We start from the raw sequence: 12,775 nt of genomic DNA, 5'->3' as shown, positions 1-12,775 counted from the left end.
CCTGAGCTCCGGCTAACGCTGTCCGCCACTGCCTTCCGCGTCGTGGCCGGTGTTTCCTGCTTCTGTTCTCATCATAGCACTTCTCAGAAGCACTCTGGGACACTGTCGGTGTGTGTGTTCATTTTCTGTCCACCCACACCCCCAAGAGACAGAGGCACGCCCCCCAGGATAGCAGGGTCTTCCCCGTGTGTCCTCTGTGGCAGCACGGCCCCGGTGACCGTGTCTGCACGTGCTCGTCGCCGAGCAGATGCTCATCATGTGGTTGTGCTCATCATGCGGTCTCATCATTGCTTGCCGTAGGAATTCTCTAGAAATATGCCTTTGTCTCTCATATGGGTTCGAACTGTGAGTGTTAAACTGAATAAAGTTTGACTAGTGGGAACAGTCTGTCCCCAGTGGATTGAGAATCAAAAGAAGTCCCTGGTTTTTAATCTGTGCCTTCTTCTCCTTAACCAGCAAGACTGATGTCCAGAGGCCCTGGGCTGCGTCCCGGAGGAGCCGGTGCAGGGGCCCCGACCCTCACTGTTAGTGGGAAACCACGATTTATCCCACTGATTTTGAGTTGAACAAGAATCTTATGTGGCTGTGGAGATATGTCACAAAGGAAATTTCTTTTTATGCAACTTTTTTCTTTTACTATCCATATTTTGAAATTTTTTTTATATCTTTGAAGCAGCACATCCCAAGTTCTCCACACAGCAGCCCAAGTGACCTTAAAAAATGTGATCGGGTCATGTCATTTCCTTACTTAAACTTTCTACTGAAAGTCATTTCCCAGAGCTGTTGAGATAAAATCTGGACTCCTTACTCGGGGAGATCTTGCCTCCGCTGACTACCATCTCGGCCACTGTCTGTTAGCACATTGGCCTGATGTTGCTTCTTTGCACGTTTCTTTGTTCCTCGGGGCTGGTTTATTTTTTTCAGGCAAAATAGTCCCTTAGTCCCAGGTGTAGGCCTGCTCTTCTCGGCCACGAGAGGGCGCCTGTTCACATTGGGCGCGTGTTTGTGAGGGGTCTCCTGTGGTTTCCGCTCTGCTGTCCGGTGACTCCCTTCTCCTGCATCCTGCACGGTCTGCTTTTCCTCTCTGGAGGGCCACGTCTTATCTCGAAGACCGTATTTAGTTTGAACACTTAAAAATATTTCCTTGCAAAGCTCCTTTTCCAAGAAAATGTTTCATTTCTTAACTTTTATTTGTTACCTATTATTTTCTGATTTAAAATATGAATACTTCACTGTTATAATTTACTACGAACGGCTTTTCAAACAAGGTGAGAGTCCTGTGTGATTACAGAGAAATGAAGGATGAACGTCTCCCAACACTGGAACTTGGTGTGCATTTAGCCCCCCTGATCTTTTTGTCTACTTTCTGTTAAGGACTGTTTTGCATATGAAAACTGGCTCTTCCCTAACAGGTACTAAACTAATTGTTTTCTTTTCCTCAGTAAAGTAGACCTGGAAGAATAACTCATGTTCCTTTCATACATGCAGGCCTTACTTGGTAAACCTTTTGCCTTGCCTGACTCGAATAAGCAAGAGACCCGAGGAATCTGTTCAGGAGACCTTGGCTGCAGCTGTACCTAAAATTATGGCTTCTTTTGGCAATTTTGCCAATGACAATGAAATTAAGGTACGATTATCACCGTAAGTCACAAATGTGAATGAGTCTTGTGGGCTTTTTGGACAGGCCATCGTGTGAGAGCACGTCTTGAGTTATATTGTGCTTCATAATTTAAGTTAAAATGTTTTTAATTATTTCGAGGCACACAGACAGCTTCTTTCTATTTCTGCTTTATTATTGTGGGGTAGAGTTAAGTAAGGAGATGGTTTATAGATGCAAATTCAGAAGGTGGTTTTCTAGAACAGATTGGTTCTTGGTATATTAGGTGGACTCCTTAACCTAGCTGGGGAGAGGTGACTGTCCCAGAAGTGCAGGCAGGAGAAAGCTTACTGATGGTCCCCTGTAGCCAGTGGGGACCACTTGACCTCTGTTCTGTGCCCAACAAGCAAAATAAGCAGCCTCCACACTCACGTTTGTGTTTTATTTAGTTTAAATTTTTTTTTAAGTTTGTTTATTTTTGAGAGAGAGACCGAGAGAGTGAGCCTGGGAGGGGCAGAGAGAGAATGAGGGAGACAAAGAATCCCAGGCCGGCTCCATACCGTCGGCACAGGGCCCGATGTGGGGCTTGAACTCACAAACCGTGAGATCACGACCTGAGCCGAAACCAGGAGCTGGACTCCTAACTGACTGAGCCACCCAGCTGCCCCTGTGTTTTATTTTTAATGACCAGAAATTGTGACCCTGCCACATGAGGATTCTTGACTTCCTCCTTTTTGTGGGCCATTCCTTTGTTAGTGTTTCTTTTGGCATTTCCATCCACATTTCTAGATAACATGCTATATAGCATATATATCGTAGCAATATACAGCTAGGTGGCTTGGTTTTTTTTGTTTGTTTGTTTTTTTGTTTTTAAATGAGTGATAAATTTAGTTCTAACTGGCTCCCATCTTCTTACTATAGTTACGTTAGTATTCAGTGTGGCATTTCATGCCCAAGTAATAGTCACAACAGTGTTCCGTGCTACGATTCTATTTCTTTGTAGAACTTTTTGGTTTTTTTGGGAGTTAATAATTGCCTCTTTTTTATTTTGCTTGTTATTCTTTGGCCATTGATATCTTCTCATACTTTCCAACAGCTTTGTAAAATGTGTCTCAGTGCAATTCTGCACATGGCAGACCATGTATTGGGTCCATTTTATCCACCAGAGTCCTCTGACCTAGAATTCTCCAGCTGTCTGCCTCGGTCTGGTCCGGATGCTCTTTAGGCCTGAGGTGCAGTTGTATCTTCAGACTTTTCTTTGCTGTCATCCTAGGAATCGTTTTTGCTGCTTTCCTTTTGGACGCCTGATTTCTGGATGCCATACCTTTACCTTTCTAGGCATACTTCCTTGTTTTTTGTTTTTTTTTTTTAAATTTTTTTTTTCAAAGTTTATTTATTTTTGGGACAGAGAGAGACAGAGCATGAACGGGGGAGGGGCAGAGAGAGAGGGAGACACAGAATCGGAAACAGGCTCCAGGCTCCGAGCCATCAGCCCAGAGCCTGACGCGGGGCTCGAACTCACGGACCGCAAGATCGTGACCTAGCTGAAGTCGGACGCTTAACCGACTGCGCCACCCAGGCGCCCCCATACTTCCTTGTTTTGATGGAATTTGTGTCATCTCTTATTTCTGTTTTCCTTTTCTTTTTTCTGTACTTTCTAGACGTCCATCTCAAACCCTTCTGTTGTGTTCGTTAATATCTAAGAGCTCCTTGTGTTCAGAATGATTATGTTTTCTGGCATCCTCTTCCTGCTTCATGAATATACTCTTCTCTTTCTGAGGATGGATTACAGTTTTCTTGACAACTTTTTTTGACTTCTGTTTCTTCTGACTTCCTCTGTTCTGGTCTTTCTCTGTTACGTTGGCACTTGTGCATTTAGATTTGAGTGAGACTCTAAGAAGCTGATTGGAAGCAGGTGTATGGTGGGGACTTGTCCCCTGGTGAGCTTTCCGAGGTGATGGATGGTGAGCCTGCTTTCCCTCGGTGAGCCTGCTTCCTTCGGGGTCGAGTATTTTTAGGATGACATTTTCTCTTTTTTGGTTTATTAGCTGTAACTCTTTGTTGTGCTTTTAATTGTTACCTGGTTCTTACGTAAGATAGTTTCCAAACTCGTGAAAGTAGGTGATCACGCCTTTTTTGGATATTTTTGTTAAGACTTACATGGCCACCATTGGTATTCTAGCACCATCTCCTTTGGGTCAGCCTGTTGCTTCAGAGACCAAGGCGTCTTCTCCTGCTCCTTAGGAAACACCCGCGGGCACTGTGCTGCTGCAGTCCAGCCTGTTCGCGGGGGTTGCAGGCCAGGAAGCACCTCCCGGTGACACTAGCAGCACAACTGCAAGCCGTCCCTCAGGCTAGGACGTGGCTCTAGTTGGTGACCACTCTCTTCTCCTTGACTTTGTCATTTTCATTTTCGTTGTTGTTGTCGTTGTTGTTTTTCACTGCCCTTATTTTCCAGTGTCATTTGCTGACCCTGTACCCAAATGCCGTGGGCACACCTTTTCCAGAAGCTCAGGTGTTCACTCCTGGGTACAGGACGTACGTCCTGAACAAGGTCCCTACTTACAGTTTATAGGGAAGTAAGTAGACTGCATGTTTGCAGACTGCTCTGGAATGTCCCGAATTTGGGATGCTACAGGAAAGTCCATTTGTTTACAACCTACACTCTGTGAGAATTTGGAGTACGTTTTCTGAAATAAAATGGTAAGCTTCATAGGAGTTTGGTCTTTTATCTACTTGGATTTGTGTTTCCCTAGGTTCTATTGAAGGCTTTCATAGCGAATCTGAAGTCAAGCTCGCCTACCATTCGGCGTACTGCAGCTGGCTCAGCAGTGACCATCTGCCAGCACTCCAGAAGGACGCAGTACTTCTATAGCTGGCTACTGAACGTACTCCTGGGTAAGATGCAGCGTGGTTGGGATTTTCCCCACCGTGTGGCACAGTCTCTCGCATTTGCCTGACACAGAGCTTTTTTTTTTTTTTCTTCTTCTTTTTTTTTTTTTTTTTCTTCTTCTTTTTTTTTTTTTTTTTTAATTAGAGCATGTGTGCAGTGGGAGGGGCTGAGGGACAGGGAGGGAGAATCTTAAGCAGGTTCCACACTCATCGCAGAGCCTCGTGCAGGACTGGATGCCACGACTCTCAACCCAAACCAGGAGTTGGACATTCAACCAACTAAGCCACCCAGGCACCCCCTGAGACAGAGCTTTTAAATTCTTTAAAATCGGGCACCCCTCATCTCCCAGCCCAGGCCCTTTGGCACCGGCTGACCACTGAATGGGAACTCTGGGGAGGCTGCCATGAGCCCACGTCGGGCCTTTGTGATGACTAGGAAAGGGCCCCTTCTCTGTGTCCAGGACAGCTCGCAGGGCAGTGGCTGTGAGGCAGCGTGCCACCCCGCGCACCTGGCCTGGCCCTCGTGCCGCAGACTGCACACTGTATGTGCCAGCAAGGAGCATAGTGAGTCCCTGAGGCCTCTCGCAGGCTCCCCGTGCAGGTGTGGGTCTGCTCCCGGTTTCTCCTGTACTTGGGGTGGTTGTGGAAATCAACGCTAGCCAGCGCTGAGGGGGCCGTGTGGACATTTGATACGAAAGAACTGCCTGCCTTTCAGATGCAGCCAGACTCACTCTAACGGGCCTCGCTCAGCCCAGGATGTAAAGCTGCTCCTTTAAAGCCACTCCCGGATTTTGGCCTGAAGATGAGATACCTGTGTATTTTTCCACAGTAATGTTTGTCCATCTTGATTCCTCACTGCCAACCTCGTAATACGGTTCTCCTGTGGATCTCTTCTTTTAAACAAGCGAAGCTGTGAATCTCCAAGCAGATGATGATAAGAAATCTTACTGCTGCCTTTCTAGGCTTGCTGGTTCCTGTTGAGGACGAACACTCTACCCTCCTGATTCTCGGAGTGCTGCTCACGTTGAGGTATTTGGTGCCCTTGCTGCAGCAGCAGGTCAAGGACACAAGCCTGAAAGGCAGCTTTGGGGTGACACGGAAAGAAATGGAAGTCTGTCCCTCAACTGAGCAGCTCATCCAGGTAGGAGCCACGTGGCGCACTCTAGTGCCCGTATGTAAATGACATTCAGAGAATCAAATAATTTGGAAGAGAAATGGGAGAGCCGAGGATTAATAGTCTCTGCAGCTGGGCCACCTGGTTCCGATCCTAGGTCACGACCCCTAGCTGTGTGACCTCTGTATGGCACATTCCCTGCATGAAGGTAATCTCTCATGAGGCTACCGAGAATGCCGTACCCTGTTTGTAAAGCCAGGACTCATGAAATGTGCTCGTTCGTACAGTAAGTATTTATTGAGCATCCACTGTGTGCTTGGCACTAGGGCAGGTGCTGGGGATGCAGTGGTGAGCTCTTTCGGTGTGGTCTCTGCCCCCGGAACCCGTGGTCTGGTGTACTGGTCTCTCTACCCGGGGAGTTAGGAACATGGTCCCCTGGGGCATAGGAACAATATGTTAAAACTTCTCTTTGCAGTATAGAGAAACCCTGTATACATTCTGATACGATGTGATCAGCAGCTGACTTCAGCAGTTGACTTCATTCTTTGTGGTGTGCTCATCCAGGTTATTTTGTTAACCTTGAGTGTGGCTGCGTTTCAAGCAATTTCATAAGCTTGGCTTAACATGTTAGGGTTTTCACCATATTTCGTGTACTGGATGCTACTGAAGCCCTTACCTTTCCTGTAAGTCACATGGTCATATGGTGTATACAGGAGGCGAGGCATACAACCTGGGGTCTTGAGAGGGGTGCCTTGGTTCTGTTTTCTGCTTTCCACATATCGATGACGTTGTAGTTCATAGGTATTTATTTGGGCCAAGTGGACTTATGAGTTGTGTCCCTTACCTAAACTTTGTAGGGTACAAAATTTTAAGTGGCTTAAAATAATTCTTGCATAGAATTGATGACTCGAAGGTAATGCTTTAATGATTTAGGCATTGAGTTAGGTAATATTTGTAAAGTGCTTAGAATATTTCCTGGTGCATGGTAAGGCCCTGGGAGTGCTGGTTAATGAAAAATAACTGAGAAGGAGCAGGCTCTAAGAAAGTTTGGGGTCTGACAGTTCACTCCAACCAGCCGCCTTTCTGCTGTCTTACAGAATATCAGTAATGACGTTCTCAGGAGATGACGATTACATACTGCCCTCTCAAAAAACCATTACTGAATGTTTTAGTGAGTAAAACAGGTTTTCTAGAGGTAATAATACATTTAAAAAATGGTTATTTCATTCTTATCTTGCTTGTTTTACGTTTTATTATGGTGATTTCCAGACATACAAACGCAGGTGGAATAGCCTTTAGTAATTATCGCCTGTGTTAATAATTATAAACTCAGGGTCAATTATGGTTCTCTCATTATCCCTTTTTTTGCATTATTTTGAAGCAAATTCCAATCATTGTATCTTGAAGTATACCAGTTTGTATCCTTCTTTGTTTTTACAACTTAATGACAATGCCATGGTCACACCTAAAAAGAAAAGAACATTTCCTTAACATCAATTATCCACTCATCCTGTCAGTTGTTTACTTCATTCTTTTGGAATCAGTATGCAAGTGAGATTGGCTGACAAGGACCGTGACTCTCTTTGGTCTGATGGTCACTTCCATCGTGAGTCCATTTGTTGAAGGGACAGATTGTCCGGTGGCAGTCCTGGCAGTCTGATTGCTTACGATTTTGTAAGTGAACATATTTGTTTTCTGTATTTCCTATAAATTGATAACCAGCTAGAGTCTTGTCAGATTCAGTACACATTTTATGATGTGCATGATATCTGAGCTCTGTAGTACTCATATAATTTAAAATAAATACGTAAGTACTGCAGTTCCATACTCAGAATTTTTTTCTGATGTTTAAAGAAGTGCTGCTTGGTCAAGAAACGTTGGAGATCATTAGTCTACCGGGAGAAGCAAGCCAATAATCACTAGACGGCGTGGTGAGGCGGTGGGTTCGGGGTGCTGTGGAAGCACAAGTGAGGAGGCCCCTGCATGACCAAGGTCAGGGAGGCGTGCCCGAGAGGCTTGGTTAAGAGCTGATGCTGATGGTGGGTAGGATTTGACCAGACGCCCGGAGGTGGGAGAAGTTTATAGGCAGAGACTACAGCCTTTGCCAAGTCCAAGGAGTGAGCATGCGTGTGCAGATGGGAACCGATGTGGGTCCCACGAGGTCTCAGGGCTCCTCGCCGATTAGCAGGGGCGCTGGTGAAAGTCGTGTGAGGCTAGAGGGATGTTGGAAACTACGTCAGACTGGGGCAGCAGTAATCCTGGGAGGACCGAGTGAAGGGTATGGGGTGCGGTGCTTAAGTACTAATTTTCTTAATGGTGACTTTTCTCCAAAGTGAGCAAATGATACTGCACAGCACTGAATGAGCATGCAAGACACGATTATCTCTAAATCATATTTTAATCCATTTTCTTTTGGCTGATAGCCATTCTGAGTTAAATTGTTTTGAGGAAGAAGTTCAACTCTGCCAATGTAATTTAGCTAACTACAGTATATTTAAATAGAACTTAAAGTAATCCTGAGCCTGGCTAAATTATAAACTGTAAAGTAAGTGTGGGCAAAATATAGATACTTTAAAGAAATTTTTTATTTAAAGTTTGTTTATTTTGATAGAGAAAGCTCGCGCAGGAGTCGGGGAGGGTCAGAGAGAGAGGGAGAGAGAGAGAGAGAGAGAGAGAGAGAGAGAGAGAGAATCCCAAGCAGGCTCCATACTATCAGATCAGAGCCTGATGCAGGGCTTGATCTTAAGAACCTTAAGATCATGACTTGAGCCAAAATCAAGAGTTGGACGCTTAACCGAGCCACCCAGGCCCCCTGGATACTTTTAGATATGCAAGAACTTAGTTTGCTTATCATTGTATGCTTTTTGAAAAACTTATTGGAAGGTGTATTCCAGCAAAATGAGGAATAGATACAAAAAAAGAGGAAAGCCTGAAATCCATAAGCCACGACCTAACAACCCAGAAATGTGGTAGAAGTATTGTAGGAGGGACTGGTGAGCAGCACACCATCCAGATTGGGAACGGGGGTTGGAGGAGCTCCACGAAACTGCCCACAGCGAATGTCAGGATTAAGAAGCCGGGAACAAGGCGCCTGTATGTATTTACAAGGAGGGGAAAGAGCAGTGAAGAGCAGTTCTAGGAGAACCAGGAAGATTCATTAAAGGGTGTCATGCTCCAATTACGAAGCAAATTCCAGTGTCAACTAATTTTAAGCAAATCTTGGATTATGAGAAAAGAGAATCTGTTTATTATCTTTGGGACATTTTCTTTTAAGTGACACAGCACTAGTAAAAATGAAATGTTTCTTTTTGGGTCCGGTCACATGAACGGCCTTTGCAGTAAATAGTGTGTATGTACGCATGATAAGATACATGCTGGAGTTTTAATATTTATTTGCGTTAATTTATTTTTGAGAGGGAGACAGAGCATGAGTGGGGGAGGGGCAGAGAGAAGGAGAGAGAATCTGAAGCAGGCTCCAGGCTCCAGCTGTCAGCACAGAGCCCGACACAGGGCTTGAACTCACAACCGTGAGATCATGACCTGAGCCAAAATCAAGAGTTGGACGCTTAACTGACCGAGCCACCCAGGTACCCCTTCATTCCATTTTTAGACTCAACTTCTAGGCAAAGCACATATGATTTAAATAGTGTTACATAGTATGTAAATGGTATAAATCTTAGTATGAAGTACTGAGGGGCGCCTGGGTGGCTCAGTCGGTTAAGCGTCCGACTTCGGCTCAGGTCATGATCTCACGGTTCATGGGATTGAGCCCCACGTTGGGTTCTGTACTGGCAGCACAGAGACTGCTTGGGATTCTCTCTCCCTCTCTCTGCCCCTCCCCTGCTTGCGCTGTCTTTATCTCAAAATAAATAAACATTTAAAATAATTAATAATAATAATAGTATGAAGTAATGATGCTAACAGAACTTGGGAGGGGGTAGATGAGTAAAGGAAGTGTGAAGTGCTTATTTCTTCATTTTACATAGAAAGTTTGTCGAAAATAAATGGCTTCAGAAATCAAGGTAGAAGCCGATTATCGTGAGCAGGGTGCAGCGACCTTCCTCTGCGGGCCAGCTGTTCAGCTCTACCACCGCGGCAGGAGGGCCACCACGGACGATAGATGTGGCTGTGCACCCCCCACCCCCCTGTCTGTCCAGAAACAGGTGGTGGGCAGGTTTGGCCCGTGGACTGTAGTTGGTAGACCCGAGGCCCGTGGTGATAGAGGCTGTCCTCAGAAGAGCTAGACACAAATGATTAAAAGAAGCTGCCTCTGAGATATTTACTTTTTGTTTTATCCCCTCTATACTGTTTTTTTTTTTTTTAATGTGTATTACTTTTAGGATATTAAAGGTAGCGCTGCCCAATTCACCAAATAAACACGCAGGGTGCCAGTTAAATTTGAATTGCAGAGAAATCGTAAATAATTTTGTGGTGTAAGTATGCCTGAAATTGCACAGGACATAGTTATGCTGCAAAATTATTCATCTAAGATTCAAATCTGACAGGGTGCTTAGTATTTTGTCCGGCAACTCTAATTAAAGGGAAAGAGAGGGGCACCCGGCTGGCATAGTCGGAAGAGCATGTGACTCTTGATCTCGGGGTCATGAGTTTGAGCCCCACATTGGGTGTAGAGGTTACTGAAAAAAAAAAAATTAAATTAAAATTAAAAAAGAAATAAAGGTAACAGACTGCAGTGTGTTCATATCATGTAATATAGTATTAAGAGCACTAGGAAAATTGGATGCGATGCTTTTAAAATGAAACTCTTGGGGTGGTTGGTGGCTCAGTCGGTTAAGCATCCAACTTCAGTACAGGTCATGACCTAGAAGTTGGTGGGTTCGAGCCCCGCGTCGGGCTCTGCGCTGACAGCCCGTAGCCTGGAGCTTGCAGCCTGCTTCAGATCCTGTGTCTCCCTCTCGTTCTGCTCCTCCCCAGCTTGTGCGCGCACTCTCTCTTTCTCTGTCTCTCAAAAGTAAATGAATAGACATTAAAAACAAGGTTTGGAAACTTTTTTTCCGTGGTGCTCAGGACAGTGCCTCTTGCGTTGATTGTGAGACCAGCTGCAGTTGCCACGGACGGGAGCTTTCTTCTCCCTTCCTGCTCGCTGGTTGGGCAGAGGCAGGTCTTCATTAGCCTGTGTGGCACTTGTGGAAGTGCCTCATTTTTGTAAGGAGTTAATCTGACCATGGGCAACGTGCCAGGAATATAGAACACAGCACGGAAGCCGTGACCACGTTGGTAGACGTGATGGAGACGTTTCTAGGGGGAGACATTAAGGCACAAATTTGCTAACATAAGACTCAAAAGCAGCGAACCCTACGACACGTTTTAGAGACCATGCTGATGACGCTCGTCCCTGTGTTTCCAGGTTTACGAACTGACCTTGCATTACACTCAGCACCAAGACCACAACGCCGTGACTGGGGCGCTGGAGCTCCTGCAACAGCTCTTCAGGACGCCCCCGCCCGAGCTCCTGCAGGCCTTGACCGCGCCGGGCGGCGGGCAGCGGAGCGGCGTGCAGTATGGGCCCGGCGGCCGGAGCCGCAGCGGCAGCATCGCGGAGCTCCTAGGTATGTTCTCCGGCGGTCGTCCCCGCGACGCCCGGCTTCCCTCACCGGACGGGCGGCCGGCCCGCCCTGTGCCGAGCGGGGCGCCCTTCGGGCCCTCGGAAGCCTAAGCTGTAGACGGGAAGACGGAAGTGTGGAGAGGTCAGGTGACAGAACGAGGCCTGCGTCTAAGGCCGGCTTCTCGACTCTGACCCGGCTGCCTCCACATGCCATCTCATCCGTGAAACGAAAACTGTAGGGAAAGTGATTCCAGGACCCTCGTGTCGCGGCCCGAGATGGGATCTTCAAGTCTTTGTAGGGGCTTTAGAGTTCCTTTCTGCCCTTGAGGGCAGACGTTAGGAAACCCCTTCCTCTGCCCCCCCCCCCCCCCCCCCACCACTCTTCTTTAAGCCTTTGGGGACGGGGCCCTAATCCCTGCACGGTGCTGCCCTGCAGACTGACCGCTGGTTTTCCTCCAGCCCCGGTGGGCCCTGTCTGACCTGGAGTTGCCTGTGGGAGCTGGAGTAGATGGGGACCCCGAAGCGTGGCCTCTAGCACTGGATCTGGCACAGAGGAGGCTCCTGTGGCTTTTGCTGACTCCAGGCTTCACCTGGGCCCGGCGGCGTGTGGTCGATGTAGCGCAGCGCGTGCGTGGCACGGCCTTTGCTCACGGCGTTGACAGCCGAGAGGGTGTGACTGGAGGCCTAATTGCTGCCTCGTTCGAACATAAGTGTTTGCCTGAACCATGAGCAGAAAATGAGAATGTGCCTGTTCACGGCCCCGTGTACTGAAGAATCCTTTCCTCTGTGGAATGCACACCTTACGAAAACGCTTGCCGGAAATACTAATTTCTAATGATTGTTTCCAATGAAAATTTATATTTGATTATTAATTGACCAGATAATCTGAGATTTCTAATGTCTTTCATTTGACTTTTTAAATGCACTTTATTTGAGCTTCTTTGGTATTTTAGGGCCCATCTTTAGATCTGTATATTTGAACGTTGATATAATTTTTATGTGTCAAAATTAAAGCGTTGTGCTGTGGTGGTTCAGCACTGCCTGTGGAAATATGTTCGTACGTTCTCTAGTTTTAAAACTGAATCAAGCTTTTTGAAGATTTTCAAATTCCTTCTGGATTTTAACAGCTTGTCACCTTACTTTCATCTGTCATTTTCTGTGATTTACAGCCGGAGGGGGTTCTTCATGCAGCCCTGTCCTTTCAAGAAAACAAAAAGGTGATTATTTCAGAACTCAGAGTCTTATGTTGGGTCTCACTGCTTTTTCTGTATTTCTGTAATGCCTTCGACTGTGCCTGTGTCTCTTCTCAGCAGAGTGATTGTATTTATAAACGTTGCTGGAATCTCATAACTGGGCCTGAATGGTTCTGTAGGGTGGCCTTGGAAAATTGCTTGTATATCAGAATCGTTGTGTCATAAATTTCTAATGCTTTAGGTCAGGGGTCAGCAAACTTTTCCTGTAAAGGGCCTCTGGTGGGCCTTCCTATCTCTAATCGGTTCAGCTCTGCCTTGGGGCGGGAGGCAGCCGTAGCCCGTAGCCGTGGCCTGTGCTCAGCAAAGCTTTATTCACAGAAAGGGGCCTGTCCTGGTTTGCCTACTCCTTCATA

At 46.4% G+C, this 12,775-nt stretch overlaps 1 protein-coding gene across 3 annotated transcripts in view; it reads left to right on the top strand.

Annotated features, from left to right (window-relative positions):
• Positions 1-12,775, top strand: part of HTT (huntingtin) — a 146,400-nt gene that overhangs the window by 29,404 nt on the left and 104,221 nt on the right. For 2 of the 3 annotated variants that reach the window (XM_047847149.1, XM_047847151.1), the window contains exons 6-10: positions 1,489-1,627; positions 4,354-4,495; positions 5,452-5,630; positions 10,972-11,173; positions 12,339-12,386. In XM_047847149.1, the coding sequence (XP_047703105.1) occupies positions 1,489-1,627; positions 4,354-4,495; positions 5,452-5,630; positions 10,972-11,173; positions 12,339-12,386 (710 nt within the window). The remainder of the gene's footprint in view (positions 1-1,488; positions 1,628-4,353; positions 4,496-5,451; positions 5,631-10,971; positions 11,174-12,338; positions 12,387-12,775) is intronic. The other variant, XM_047847150.1, reaches the window with a different exon arrangement.

Source organism: Prionailurus viverrinus, unplaced genomic scaffold, assembly GCF_022837055.1.
Source record: "Prionailurus viverrinus isolate Anna unplaced genomic scaffold, UM_Priviv_1.0 scaffold_45, whole genome shotgun sequence".
NCBI classification, from domain to species: Eukaryota; Metazoa; Chordata; class Mammalia; order Carnivora; family Felidae; genus Prionailurus; species Prionailurus viverrinus.
Note: the sequence above shows the minus strand (reverse complement) of the source record. Positions and strands in the feature narration are given on the sequence as shown.